We start from the raw sequence: 12500 nt of genomic DNA, 5'->3' as shown, positions 1-12500 counted from the left end.
ATCACCTCCACAAAGGAGACAAATTCATGACTACAGTGGAATTGACTCGAGAAACGAACATCGACCACGTTGTTCGTGATCACGTGTTCACGTCGTTAAAAAATGTTTCAACTGTCCCCTGAAGAACTGTATTCTGTCATATACTATAACACCTTTTTCTTCTTCTTCTATAAAAGGATGCTTTCGACTTGCTCACCAAATCTATTCATTCCAAAAAAAAATTCCATCTCTTACAGTTACAGTGCCTCTTTCATACATTCCCTAAACTCTCCAGAACTCCACCCGTCCTTCGGCGTCCTCAAACGTATTTTTGACTCAAAGGTCTCAAGAAACTCATTTTGCAAGAAATGTTCGTTTCCCATTAATCGTACATTTTTCAAATTCCAATCTCACCCCTCCACTCCAAATCTTCCCCATCACCCCTTCCCTCCAAAACTTCCCCATCACCCCTTCCCTCAAAAACTTCCCCATCACCCCTCCCCTTCAAAACTTGCCCATCACCCCTCCCTTTCCAAATCCACCCCCTTGCCCCTCCCCTCCAAATCTTCCCCATCACCCATCTCTTTCAAATATTCCCCCTTGCCCCTCCCCTCCAAATCTTCCCCATCACCCATCCCTTTCAGATCTCCCCCCTTGCCCCTTCCCTCCTAAACTCCCCCCACACCCCTCCCCTCCGAGACTCTCCCTCACTCCTCCCCTCCTAGACTCCCCTCTCACCCCTCCTCCTCAAAGCGTCCTCCCCACTTCTTCCCCCTTCCAACTTTCACCTTCATCTCCCTCAACCTTCTGCCTCACTCTTCCCCCTCCTCAAATAACACCTCACTGCGCCTCACCCAATCACCATCAAACCTTTTGTCCGCCCCATTCTTCCCTTTCTCCAAGCTATTCTGAAATCTCTGACACACCTTCAACAGCTCTCCCTACCTTTTCCTCCTCTTCCACATCTTACCCTACCGCTCCTCCCCCCTGTTCTAAATCGGATGCTCCCCCTTCCTCTTCTTTAACAGTATGGACCTCAAACATCCGGGGCCTTCGCTCAAACTTGACTGATCTCTCCATACAGGTTGCTTCTGACAAACCAGATGTGATCTGCTTAACAGAAACTTTCCTCCTTCATGATGTCTCTGATTCCTTGGTATCTCTCCCAGGTTACTCCCTCCTCCGGTATGATAGACCTGAGCCTCGTCCTGGAGGGGGGGTTGCTATCTTTATTAAAAAAACTCTCTTCCTCACTCGCCCTGCACTGCCCTCTCTCCACCTCACCCCCAGGAATACCTTTGGCTACGGCTTCCCCTTCGCTCCCACCTTTTGTTCATATGTGTGTTGTACCGTCCACCAAACAGTGATGACTCCATCTACATCTCGCTGTCTGATAATATGGACCAACTTCTATCTACCCATCCCAACTCTCTCTTCCTCATATGTGGTGATTTCAATTGTCACCATGCCAGTTGGCTGGGTGTGGGTACCTCTCTCACCAGCCATGGCTCTTCAGCAAAGGACTTCTGTGACTCACTGGGACTGACACAATCTGTCAATTTCCCGACCCGGATCTCAGTCAACGGCGCATCTTCTCTTCTGGACTTGGTTATGACTAACTTCCCTGAAAATGTCTGCTGCTCTTCTTCTGCTCCAATCGGCTCATCTGATCATGTGCTTGTTAAAGTGGACATCTCTCTGACCATTCTCAGAGAGCCTCCTCAGCGTCAACGAGTCTGGCATTTCACTCAGGCCAACTGGCACGGTCTTCAAGCAGCCATCAATAATCTGGACTGGTCTCCCATCTCTACCGCCTCTGACATCAACTCATCCTGGGAATTCTTCCAAAGTAAATTGCTCTCTCTCATGCACAGATTTATCCCATCTCGTCTTCAGTTGTCACACCCTTCCTCCCGTCCATGGTACACGGAATCTTGTGGTGAGGCTATTGCCCAGAAACAACTTGCTTTCGTCTCCTGGAAAGCAAATCCAAAGGAAGGAAATCTCATTTCCTTTCACAAAGCCTGAAACAAGTGTGTGTCCACCCTCAGGAGAGCCAGGAAACAATATCTCTCCGTTCTCAGGACAGAACTCTCTTATCTGTCTCCCTCTTCCAAATCCTTGTGTCGTCTGGTCAAATCTGTTTCTGGTGTTTGTTCCCCCTCCATCCCCTCCCTCACCTCAAATGGCCACACGACTGACTCCGCACGTGAAAAAGCTGAATGCCTCAACTCTGTGTTTGCCTCTAAATCTTGTGTCCCAAACCCATCCCTCTCTGTACCCACCATACCCAGTCGTACCCAGCTGCTCCTGGACTCTGTGTCCTTTCCTCCTGACAAGGTGGAAAAGTTTCTGTCAACCCTCGACTCTGATTCTGCAACTGGACCTGACGGCATCAGCCCACGGGTCCTGAAATCCTGTTCTTCCGCTCTTTCACTCCCTCTCTCTGTTCTCTTCACCCTCTCTTTTGCTCAAGGTCAACTGCCATCTGCTTGGAAATCAGCCAACATCACCGCTTTACACAAAAAAGGTGCAAAAACAGATCCTAGTAACTACAGACCAATCAGCCTTCTCCCAATTATCAGCAAAGTCATGGAATCCATCATTGCTTCGGATATGAAATCTTTCCTCTTCTCCAATGGCTTGATCTCTGATCATCAATTTGGTTTCAGACCTGGTCACTCTACTCTGGACATGCTGCTTCTGCTGTCTCAACAATGGATGGAGGTCCTCAATGCCAAACAGGAAATTAGAGCTGTCTCCCTCGACCTATCACGTGCCTTCGATACGGTCTGGCACCCCGCTCTGCTCACCAAACCCTCCTCCTTTGGTATCCATAGAAATCTCCACGCATGGCTGGTGGACTTCCTCTCTAGTCGTAGTCAACGTGTGGCCCTGAATGGGTTTCTCTCATCTCCTCGTCACCTCGTCACATGAGCTGATTCGTCACATGGTCATGGATGTTTTTTCTTGTGTTTTTTGTTGTATACAAGATCGAGGCTCGTGTTAGAGCTAACATTGATCACAAAAAGACAAACTGACACATAAAACATAAAACATGATAAAGGGAGCGAGAGAACAAGATTGAGAGCAGGGACATCGGGAGATCTGTAGGAGGGAGAGGGCTTTGGGGGAGGAGGCATGGGAGGGGGGGGGGGGGGGAGGTATAAAACACATGGACACTGCTAGGACTTCTAGGAAAGAAGTCGGTATTGGTTTACCCGAATATGGTACCTTCAAAAATTACGTAACGCTATTTTTTTTAGTAATTTGCATAACGTAACGCTTGATTATGTAATGTAATGTAATGCTTGATTACCGTGTGTGCGTTCTGACGTGCTGATTGGAAAACTCGCATTTAATGGGTTATTAAATAATTAACTCGACACCTCTCACCACGTGTGTATCCTGGAAACACATGCATAATTGACTCACATGAAGAGAAAGTTGGATGGTGCACACCACTCTGTATCTGCCACTGGACTGCATCCAATACCAAAGTATACAACTTATCATCGAAAATCCGAGGGGGGTGAGCACCCCCTGCACCCCACCCCACCCCCTCTGGATCCACCTATGATTTTCTACTGTGCAATAGCAATCTCCATTACATTTCAATTTGTACAGGCTCACCTTATAATAGCCAGTCCTGGCAAATGTTGACCTTCGATCTTGCAATGTTACCAGGGAGTCATAGCTTGAACGCTGCCCGGATGCATGTGTATAAATCAGCATAATCAACCTTGCGATCAGACTCATAATTCATCCTTAAAAGTGCAATTACATTCAGATGATAAAATTGACTCACATACCATGAATGTGCCTTATGTTTGCTCTGTGCTTTATCAGCATTACTCAGCATAAATTAGAAATCTTCAAATAATGGGATGATTAGATAAAAAAAAGAAAGCACAATTACAATAGAAACTGTTGGCATCGGGTGTCCGTATAATTTATTTCATGAGCCAAGATAGCTCTGTGTGTGTGTGTGTGTGTGTGTGTGTGTGTGTGTGTGTGTGTGCGTGTGCGTGCGTGTGCGTGCATGTGTGTGCGTGTGTGTGTGCGCGCGCGCATGATTATTGAAGTTCTCCGAGCTGGACAAACAGCATGATGATACCGTCATGATGATGTCATGACTGCAAACCCAGAGGGCCTCCAGCAGAGCGAGCACGTCAAGGTCAAATGTTTTTACCAAGCAGAAGAAAAGCAGAGATACCAACTAGTTTCGCCCTTATCGGGGCTCATCAGGGCAGCACATTGCTGTTCTATCTACTTAGTGACTTTGAAATCTTTCGGCTTATATACTGGTTAATGATACACCGCTAACTGTGATTGGTAAGGACACCGGATCGTATGTAGAACCAACAAGCGCCATCTGACACATGGGCACTTTGTCTTTCGCCCCTCCAATCACAACAAGGAAGCATCACCCTATTTGCCATAAACATAGTGTTGCTCATCCACTAACATCCTATACATGGATAATTTAATCATCCAGCCACACTGTAATCAAGGGAATAAAATGAATACAGAGCAGAATAAATAACAATGGTTACAATTCGAGTTTGCTACCTGGTTTCAAGAACCCGTAACACAACAAAACGTAAGGAGTTGGAAATGGTTGGTCGGTGTGTACTACATTATTACCCAGAACCCTCTGAAAGAATTGCCAAAATAATGTGAGGTTCAAAAATTGGGACAGCTTATAAGTTTCTGCTCACTATTTGTGGTGTCGTTACCAAACTGAAAGACCAAATTCCAATTGGTGATAAATTGACGGTCATATATAGCACTGTCTGTAAGAACCACCTTTAGAGGCCATTTTCCCCCGCAGAGCAGGGGTTGGCCTTTTTTGGGCACCTTGGTCCCCTTTTTTGAAGCAATGTTTCATGGTCGGATGCCCTTCCTGCCGCCAACCCTGTTTGTCGCCTTTTGCGACACACAGGAAATTACCAGTGAACTGGTACTCAATTTGCCGACCCCAGAAGGATGACAGGCTGAGTCAACCCCCCTGATGTATAATTCAGTGATCGACCGGGATTCAAACCCAGGATCATGGGATCCCAAGCCGGCACCCTAACCGCTAAGCCAACACAAGGCTATAGCACTGTCTGTAAGGATTGGAGTAAAGCATACATTGGTGAAACTGGGATAAATTTGACGTCAAGATTGGATGAACATAAAAGGGCAATGCAACTGGGTAAGACAGAACAGTCAGCTATTGCGCGGCATCATGTACAATGGGGACATTAATTTGTCCTGGAGGAAACCCGCATGCCAGGTGTCATGCCTAACAAACATCAACGATTGGTGGTTGAAGCCTGGCATGTGAAAGAACAAGGAGATGGCCTGCCAAAATAAAACCATTGACATCACAACCCAATACAACGCATTAATTAAAAAGCATCCCAAAATGGAAAGCCCATCTGCGTCTGCTTTGTATTCAAAATAAACTTGATGAAAAGAACAGCTAACAAAAATGTAAATTTGATTAATTTGTGTTTTCCATATTCTCATAATAAAGGCTTGTTAAAAATTTGATGACAAAAGTTACAATGGTAAACTAGAAAGCATCCGAAAGGGCAAGCGGATAAAATAAAAAAACATATGGAAGCGAGTACAAAACCCAGCTGTCAAAACCCAGTGCTGAGCAATGGAAGATGGGCGAATAAGGACTATTTGTACTTACTGTGACTTTGCTCTGACATTTTGACCCAATTATCAATTATTTTGTCCATGTTCTCATAATAAAAGTTTGTTGAAAATTTGATGACAAAAGCTCAAATGATGAAAAAACGTTATGCCCTAGACACACACACACACACACACACACACACACACACACACACACACACACACACACACACACACACACACACACACACACACACACACACACACCCTCGTTTCCCGCTCCCTACCTTTCTCGACAATTGCACTTCCTACTGATGGTCCTAACGATTATACAGATATCTCCTAGTTTGGAGATGATGTGTTGGCATCAAGGCATGTTGGCATGTTGGCATGTTCGCGTCATGTCATAGGGTCAGTGTGCTTCTTTGGTTTAATTTAATATTTCTGGCAAACCTCCGGACTGATCAGCAGAGCAGAGACAATGTGCTCGTGTGGCAGGCGGCACTTGTTGCTGGCAGGCGGCACTTGTTGCTGACAGGTCGTGCAGCAAGCACTGTGAATGAGCTCGGTCTGTGCCCTGCTGCCGCGTCAAGTTAGGGGGTTAAATTATATATTTTTTCTAGCTGAGCCTTCGTGTCGCTTTGCTGATGGATCAATTAGCCGTCCTGTTAATCAAAATTAATTTACCCATGTGAAGAGTGCTTTAACCTCAGGGTTGCCCAGCTAAGGAAATTGTAATATCATCTGCCACCACCACAACGTGGTGCTGCACGGTACACATTTACATAGAGAATTTATGCCCCCCCCCCCCCGAGTCCCACCCCACACCCCCGTGTGAGCCTTTGGCAACATAGCCTATGTTACCCCCCCCCCCCCCCCTCACATAAAATTGTATTTGTACCCCGAGTTTGGAGTTTGTAACTTAAAAGATGTGGCTGTGCATACAATACATACAAAGAGAGATAGAGATTACTGCCTTTCATAGGTATACATATATAGTGTGTATGTGTATTATGTTCCCTTACGAGTAGCTTCGATGCAGGAGAAGGCCGTTTGACCCATCAAAACCTGCGCTATTGTTACCAACCTATTGCTGTTTGTCCGTTCTCTATTCTTTGAATGCTGAGCACCAAGCAGCACTTACTATTTTTAAAGTGTTTAGTATGACTTGGACAGGGTACAGACCAATGACCTACCAGACTCTGAGCAGACATTCCATCACCAAGTCATCGCCTCTGGTAATTGACACATTCATCTCACAACCAGCCGACTGGACTTTTATTCTCTCGCATATTTAGTTGTGGTCTTCGTGTTTAATATGAGCTTCATGTTTATTACTCCCGCCAGGGAGTAATGCATTCGATCGTGTCCTTCCGTGTGTGTGTGTTCGTATGTTCGTGTGTTTGTGAACAAGATATCTGGAAAAGTTCTGAACGGATTTGGATGAAAGTTGGTGGGATGATTGCCTTTGGGATAAGGAAGAATTGATTAGTTTTTGGTGAAGCTCAGGATATTATTCCAAATCCAGGAATTTTTTTGGGGAATTCTTTAGGAATTTCTTTTTCTGTTTTACTGCATTAAAGCTTTTATTCTTATTCTTAAATTATGTTTTTCTTCTCTAATTCCGAGATATATCAGAATAAATTCTCTGACAGTTAGGGCCTACTTTCTTTTTCATTTATTGTTTTGGGGAGAGGGGATGTTAAACAAAACGTATTATTCCAACTAAACCCACGGCGGGAGTATGCGCTCTACTGAGTGACGTTCTAGTTGTTTTGTGCAATACATGTGATATTTTCTTGGCTTCATGTTTATTCTAACCTAATTTAATTATCGTAATTAATGTTTAGGTTTGTTTCATTGTGGGTTTTTATTTGTTTGGAATCATTTTTAAACTGACCATAATTCAACCTATGGCTGCAAAAGTCTTTTTCATGAAATAAACTATTATGATGATGATGATTATTATTATTATTATTGTTATTATCTCCATATTGATTGTGTGTCGTGCCACTACACACAGGAAGCCAAACCCACCAGTGAGAGGGTTATCTTGCTGCCCATGGTTCTGCGGTTCTTGTCCAGCTTTCGTAAATGTATGTCCTCCCAGCGTATACGCCAAAGCATTCTTGAAAATTCTTGCTCGACTTTCATCTTTCTACCAAACATGAAACACAACGTGAATATCTGAGACATTAGAGAATTAAATGGAAAAGAGAAGAAAGAAAGTAAAATAATTATCATTTCGCTCAATATATTCCAATTTCCTTCGCATCGCACATTCCTGCTATGATGCGCAAGCATATTTGGTCACTCACAAAAATAAAGGAATGTAACTGAGAGTGAGGAAGGAAGATTAGGGTTAGTGTTTAGAAAAGAAAAGAAATGGGGGACGAAAATAAATAAATAAATATATGTTCCCTCAAAAGAGGCATTAGGCCCATCAAAACCTGCATTAGTATTGCCAACCTATGGTTGTTTGTCCATACTCTATCCTTTTAAATGCTGAACATTAAGAAATGAAGCAGCACAGACATTCGGCATGACATTTAAAGTCTTTCGCATGACTCGGCCGGGGTTCGGACACACCGTTCCGCCATCGAGTCTGGTCTATGCAAACGGCCGAGCAGAGCGACACTGGAAGTGAGACAGTGGTAGAAATGTGCAAGAGTGAATGTGAGAATAAATTAGTATGGATGAAAGTGTGACTGCATGGTTGAAGGGGGAAAACAACAGTGAGGTTGCTTAATGGGTGTGAGAGTAAGACTGTTGAGTTGAGTGAAAAGCAGAGAAATTTGAGAAGTTGTTCCAAATACGAAGGGAAGAGGTATTAACTTATCCTGTTTTGCGTTCATTCCCCCAACACCCCATTCATTCTGCAAGCATTTGATGTCCTTGCATCTTCCAAAAAAACACATTAAGTAGTGGATTAATGTGGCAGTGAGAAAACATGCTTCCAGAATAATGATTATTGGGAGAGGATCAATTAAATCAACACTGATAATAATTGTGCTAATGACCCTTCACTTAATTGTAAACACTTTCGTTTTCCCACAAAACGTTTTGATCAGTTTGGGAATTTCCTGTCAAATACCATGTGACAATTACGTATCAGCAAATATAATTAACAATGCAAATTGTTTAATGTTAACTATGCTCATCCATGTCCTATATTCATGTCATAAGCAGCATTAGTCCTACAAAAAAATCTTACGATTCGAAATTGGATATTCATGTTGATCATTACATAATCCACAGATCTCCTGATGTCCCTGTTCTCTACTGTTGTTGTGCTTTCCACTCTCTCCCACTCTTGTCTCCCGCTCCCTTTATTATATGTTCTCTGTGTTAGCTCTTACACGAGCCTCGACTTAGTGTACAAAAAAGCCTATATTAGCTTGGTTAATGATGAAAATGCAATTTAAGTAAGTTAAAGAAATTATCTCGAATTCCATGCATAACCTTAACTCCGGAACACATCCATATGTTGGAAGTTAAGCAGAGTCAAGTCCGGTTAGTACTTGAAATGGGCTAACAAGATAGCTCCCAACTACCGCTAGTAGTTATATCCTTAAACTCACGAATCAACTGTAAGCACGTGAATCAGACAGGTATATTCTCATGAACCTGAAAACGTGCGTGCGTGGATCCATCCAAAACCCCACCACACTACGTCATGAATTTGCGTGTAAACACATTAAACCACCTTTAGAGGCCATTTTCCCCGCAAGCGGGGGTTGGCCTTTTTCGGGAACCGTGGTTGTTGTTGTTTTTTTGGTCCCCTTTTTGAAGCAATGTTTTACGGCCGGATGCCCTTCCTGCCGCCAACCCTTTTTGCCACCTTTAGCGACAAACAGGGAATTACCAGTGAACTGGTACTCAATTAGCCGACCTCGGAAGGATGACAGGCTGAGTCAACCCCCCCCTGGCGTTAATTCAGCGATCGACCGGGATTCGAACCCAGGATCCTGGGATCCTAAGCCGGCACCCTAGCCGCTAGCCCAACACCAGGGATTCGTGTAAACACATTGCGCTATACTAAATAATGCACAAGACAGACACAGCGGTAGCGTCCTCACCTCAAGCTGCATCTATTCTGAACTTCATTCTCAATCCAACCATAAACCCTTCACCACGGTGTTTCGCAAACAGGACTTGTGCAGCAGCAAGTGCACTGTCCTAAAGGCATGTGAAGCTTGATGCTCTTTCTGCGATCCCTTACTGGTGGGCATTAAATACCGCAAGGTGCCTATTAAAAAGAGTACGAGCCTGGCCAGATTCCAAATTCTAACCCTAATGCGCAAGGGCACTGCACCACTCCCAGCTACGCCTCATTAATGCCACAAGCAGCAGGCTAAATTCGTTGTTGATCCTGCTCCGATATATATTCACTAAAAAAAGACTTGGATAGGAGACGTCCATGTAACAGTGGGTGTTGTTGGTTGATGGATTACAAGACAGCTCATTTGGTAAAAGTGCTCATCTCTTAAATCCGTCTTCATCTCCAATTGCTCCTCTGTGAAACCTAAATTCACGAAAAACTGCTGTTCTTGTGCAGTATATATTACACAAGACACATTGCATCTCCCAATTTTCAGATTGGGTTGTAACGCCGGCAGTGCTGCCTGCAAAGGTTTGGTCATTAATATGAAAGATTAATATTTCTTGTAAAAAGTATTATGTTGCTGTCAAATGGACAAAAACTCCTCCACACAGATTTGATGCAATATCCTTGTTGATGTGGATGTTGTTAAATTTTGCCAACGAGCAACAGTACCCGCCTTATGGGCGGGGTCTTCAATTGGGAAGCCCAAATGAAAAGGTAAAATATCAGAAATTGAAGGCTTTTTATTTTAAACGATTCATATAAACATCCGTTGAATCATATCACACGCAAATCATCAAAATCTAAACAGTACATGGCTAAACAGTACATGGACGATCACGTACCGCGTACGTCTCACGTCTCGCTCGCTCTCATGTTGTCCCGATAATGATCCTTCCGCAGGTTCACCTACGGAAACCTTGTTACGACTTTTACTTCCTCTAGACAGTCAAGTTCGCTCATCTTTTCGGTGCACTGGCACGAGCCGAGAACGGCCCATGCAGGGGCTGATCCGAGGATCTCATCAAACCGTCCGATCGGTAGTAGCGACGGGCGGTGTGTACAAAGGGCAGGGACTTGATCACCGCGAGCTGATGACTCGCGCTTACTGGGAATTCCTCGTTCGTGGGACACTGTCTCAAGCCCCAGTCCCCATCACGGATGGGGCTCAGTGGTTTACCCGAGCCTGAAGGCGAAGGGCAAGGTACACGCTGGCCCGTCCAGTGTAGCGCGCGTGCGGCCCCGGACATCGAAGGGCATTAAACGTTCATTAAACATTAAACGTTCATTAAAGGATTACGAAACGAAAAACATTCCGAAATTACGTTCACACCGTCACGTCAAACACTACCGTGAACACATACATCGTCACAATATCGTCACAATGAGAACATTGTCACAATGAACGTTATGCGAACGCGAATGTTATGCGGGAGTCCAAACCTGAGAATGCTGGAGACTAAAGCTGAAATTGGGAAAACTAAATAGCCTATTTTACTCCTGGAGATCCCAGGATTACCCACCCAAAATATCTTTGCGATCGGTTCAGCAGTTTTTACGGTACCTTCGAACAGACAGACAGACGGACGGACATTTGGTGAATTAAAGTAAGATGGTAAAAACATAACTTAAATAAGTTCATCAAAAAATGGATTGATATAAAGATAGTGATGTTGGATTTGGCACAATATTGCATGTGATTTGTCATAATGCATCCGTATGTGTCCAAGTTACCTTGCATTTCCTGGTAAATCTTATCTATGGTTATAATCGTATCTATGGTTAAAATCTTATCTATGGTTATAATCTTATCTATGGTTATAATCTTATCTATGGTTATAATCTTATCTATGGTTATAATATCTTATCTATGGTTATAATATCTTATCTATGGTTATAATCTTATCTATGGTTATAATCGTATCTATGGTTAAAATCTTATCTATGGTTATAATCTTATCTATGGTTATAATCTTATCTATGGTTATAATCTTATCTATGGTTATAATCTTATCTATGGTTATAATATCTTATCTATGGTTATAATATCTTATCTATGGTTATATTATCTTATCTATGGTTATAATCTTATCTATGGTTATAATCGTATCTATGGTTAAAATCTTATCTATGGTTATAATCTTATCTATGGTTATAATCTTATCTATGGTTATAATCTTATCTATGGTTATAATATCTTATCTATGGTTATAATATCTTATCTATGGTTATATTATCTTATCTATGGTTATAATCTTAGCTATGGTTATAATATCTTATCTATGGTTATAATCTTATCTATGATTATAATATCTTATCTATGGTTATAATATATTATCTATGGTTATAATCTTATCTATGGTTATAATATCTTATCTATGGTCATAATCGTATCAATTTAAAATCACTAGTACACCCACTCAATTTAAAATCATGAGCGGCAGGAAAGGTCATCTTAATTTCCTCTTTGGGGTATATAGATTACAGTAGATCTAGGTTCAGGTCCGTTTGTCTGTGGTGAACGTGAAAAGCATATAATGCCTCAAGAACTTCGGGGTTTTTCCAGATTTCTTTCAGTTTCATGTGAACCAGCAGTAGCGACTATTTAAAAAGGTGATCATACGTGTTTGTGGTTTATTATATTTTACTACTGGAAGGAGTGCCCCCACGATACTCCGCAATCAGCTATTTATTCACGTTAATATGGAGTTTGTCCAAGGAGGGAAAAAGCCCTTGAGGAGGGGGGATAATATTAGTATTAATATTGTTTTGTAACAACATT

The 12500-nt window shown here is 42.8% G+C and overlaps 1 protein-coding gene across 5 annotated transcripts in view; it reads right to left on the bottom strand.

Annotated features, from left to right (window-relative positions):
• Window positions 1-12500, bottom strand: part of LOC137416274 (atrial natriuretic peptide receptor 2) — a 219980-nt gene that overhangs the window by 124055 nt on the left and 83425 nt on the right. For all 5 annotated transcript variants that reach the window (XR_013624921.1, XM_078786474.1, XM_078786476.1 and 2 more), the window contains exons 8-9: window positions 7651-7771; window positions 3613-3684 (exon numbers count right to left, since the gene is read on the bottom strand). Coding sequence is in view for 4 of the 5 variants with exons in the window: in XM_078786474.1 (XP_078642600.1) it covers window positions 3613-3684; window positions 7651-7771 (193 nt within the window). In the remaining variant the exon portion in view is untranslated. The remainder of the gene's footprint in view (window positions 1-3612; window positions 3685-7650; window positions 7772-12500) is intronic.

Source organism: Myxine glutinosa, chromosome 11 (genome assembly GCF_964187855.1).
Source record: "Myxine glutinosa chromosome 11, kmMyxGlut1.1, whole genome shotgun sequence".
NCBI classification, from domain to species: Eukaryota; Metazoa; Chordata; class Myxini; order Myxiniformes; family Myxinidae; genus Myxine; species Myxine glutinosa.
Note: the sequence above shows the minus strand (reverse complement) of the source record. Positions and strands in the feature narration are given on the sequence as shown.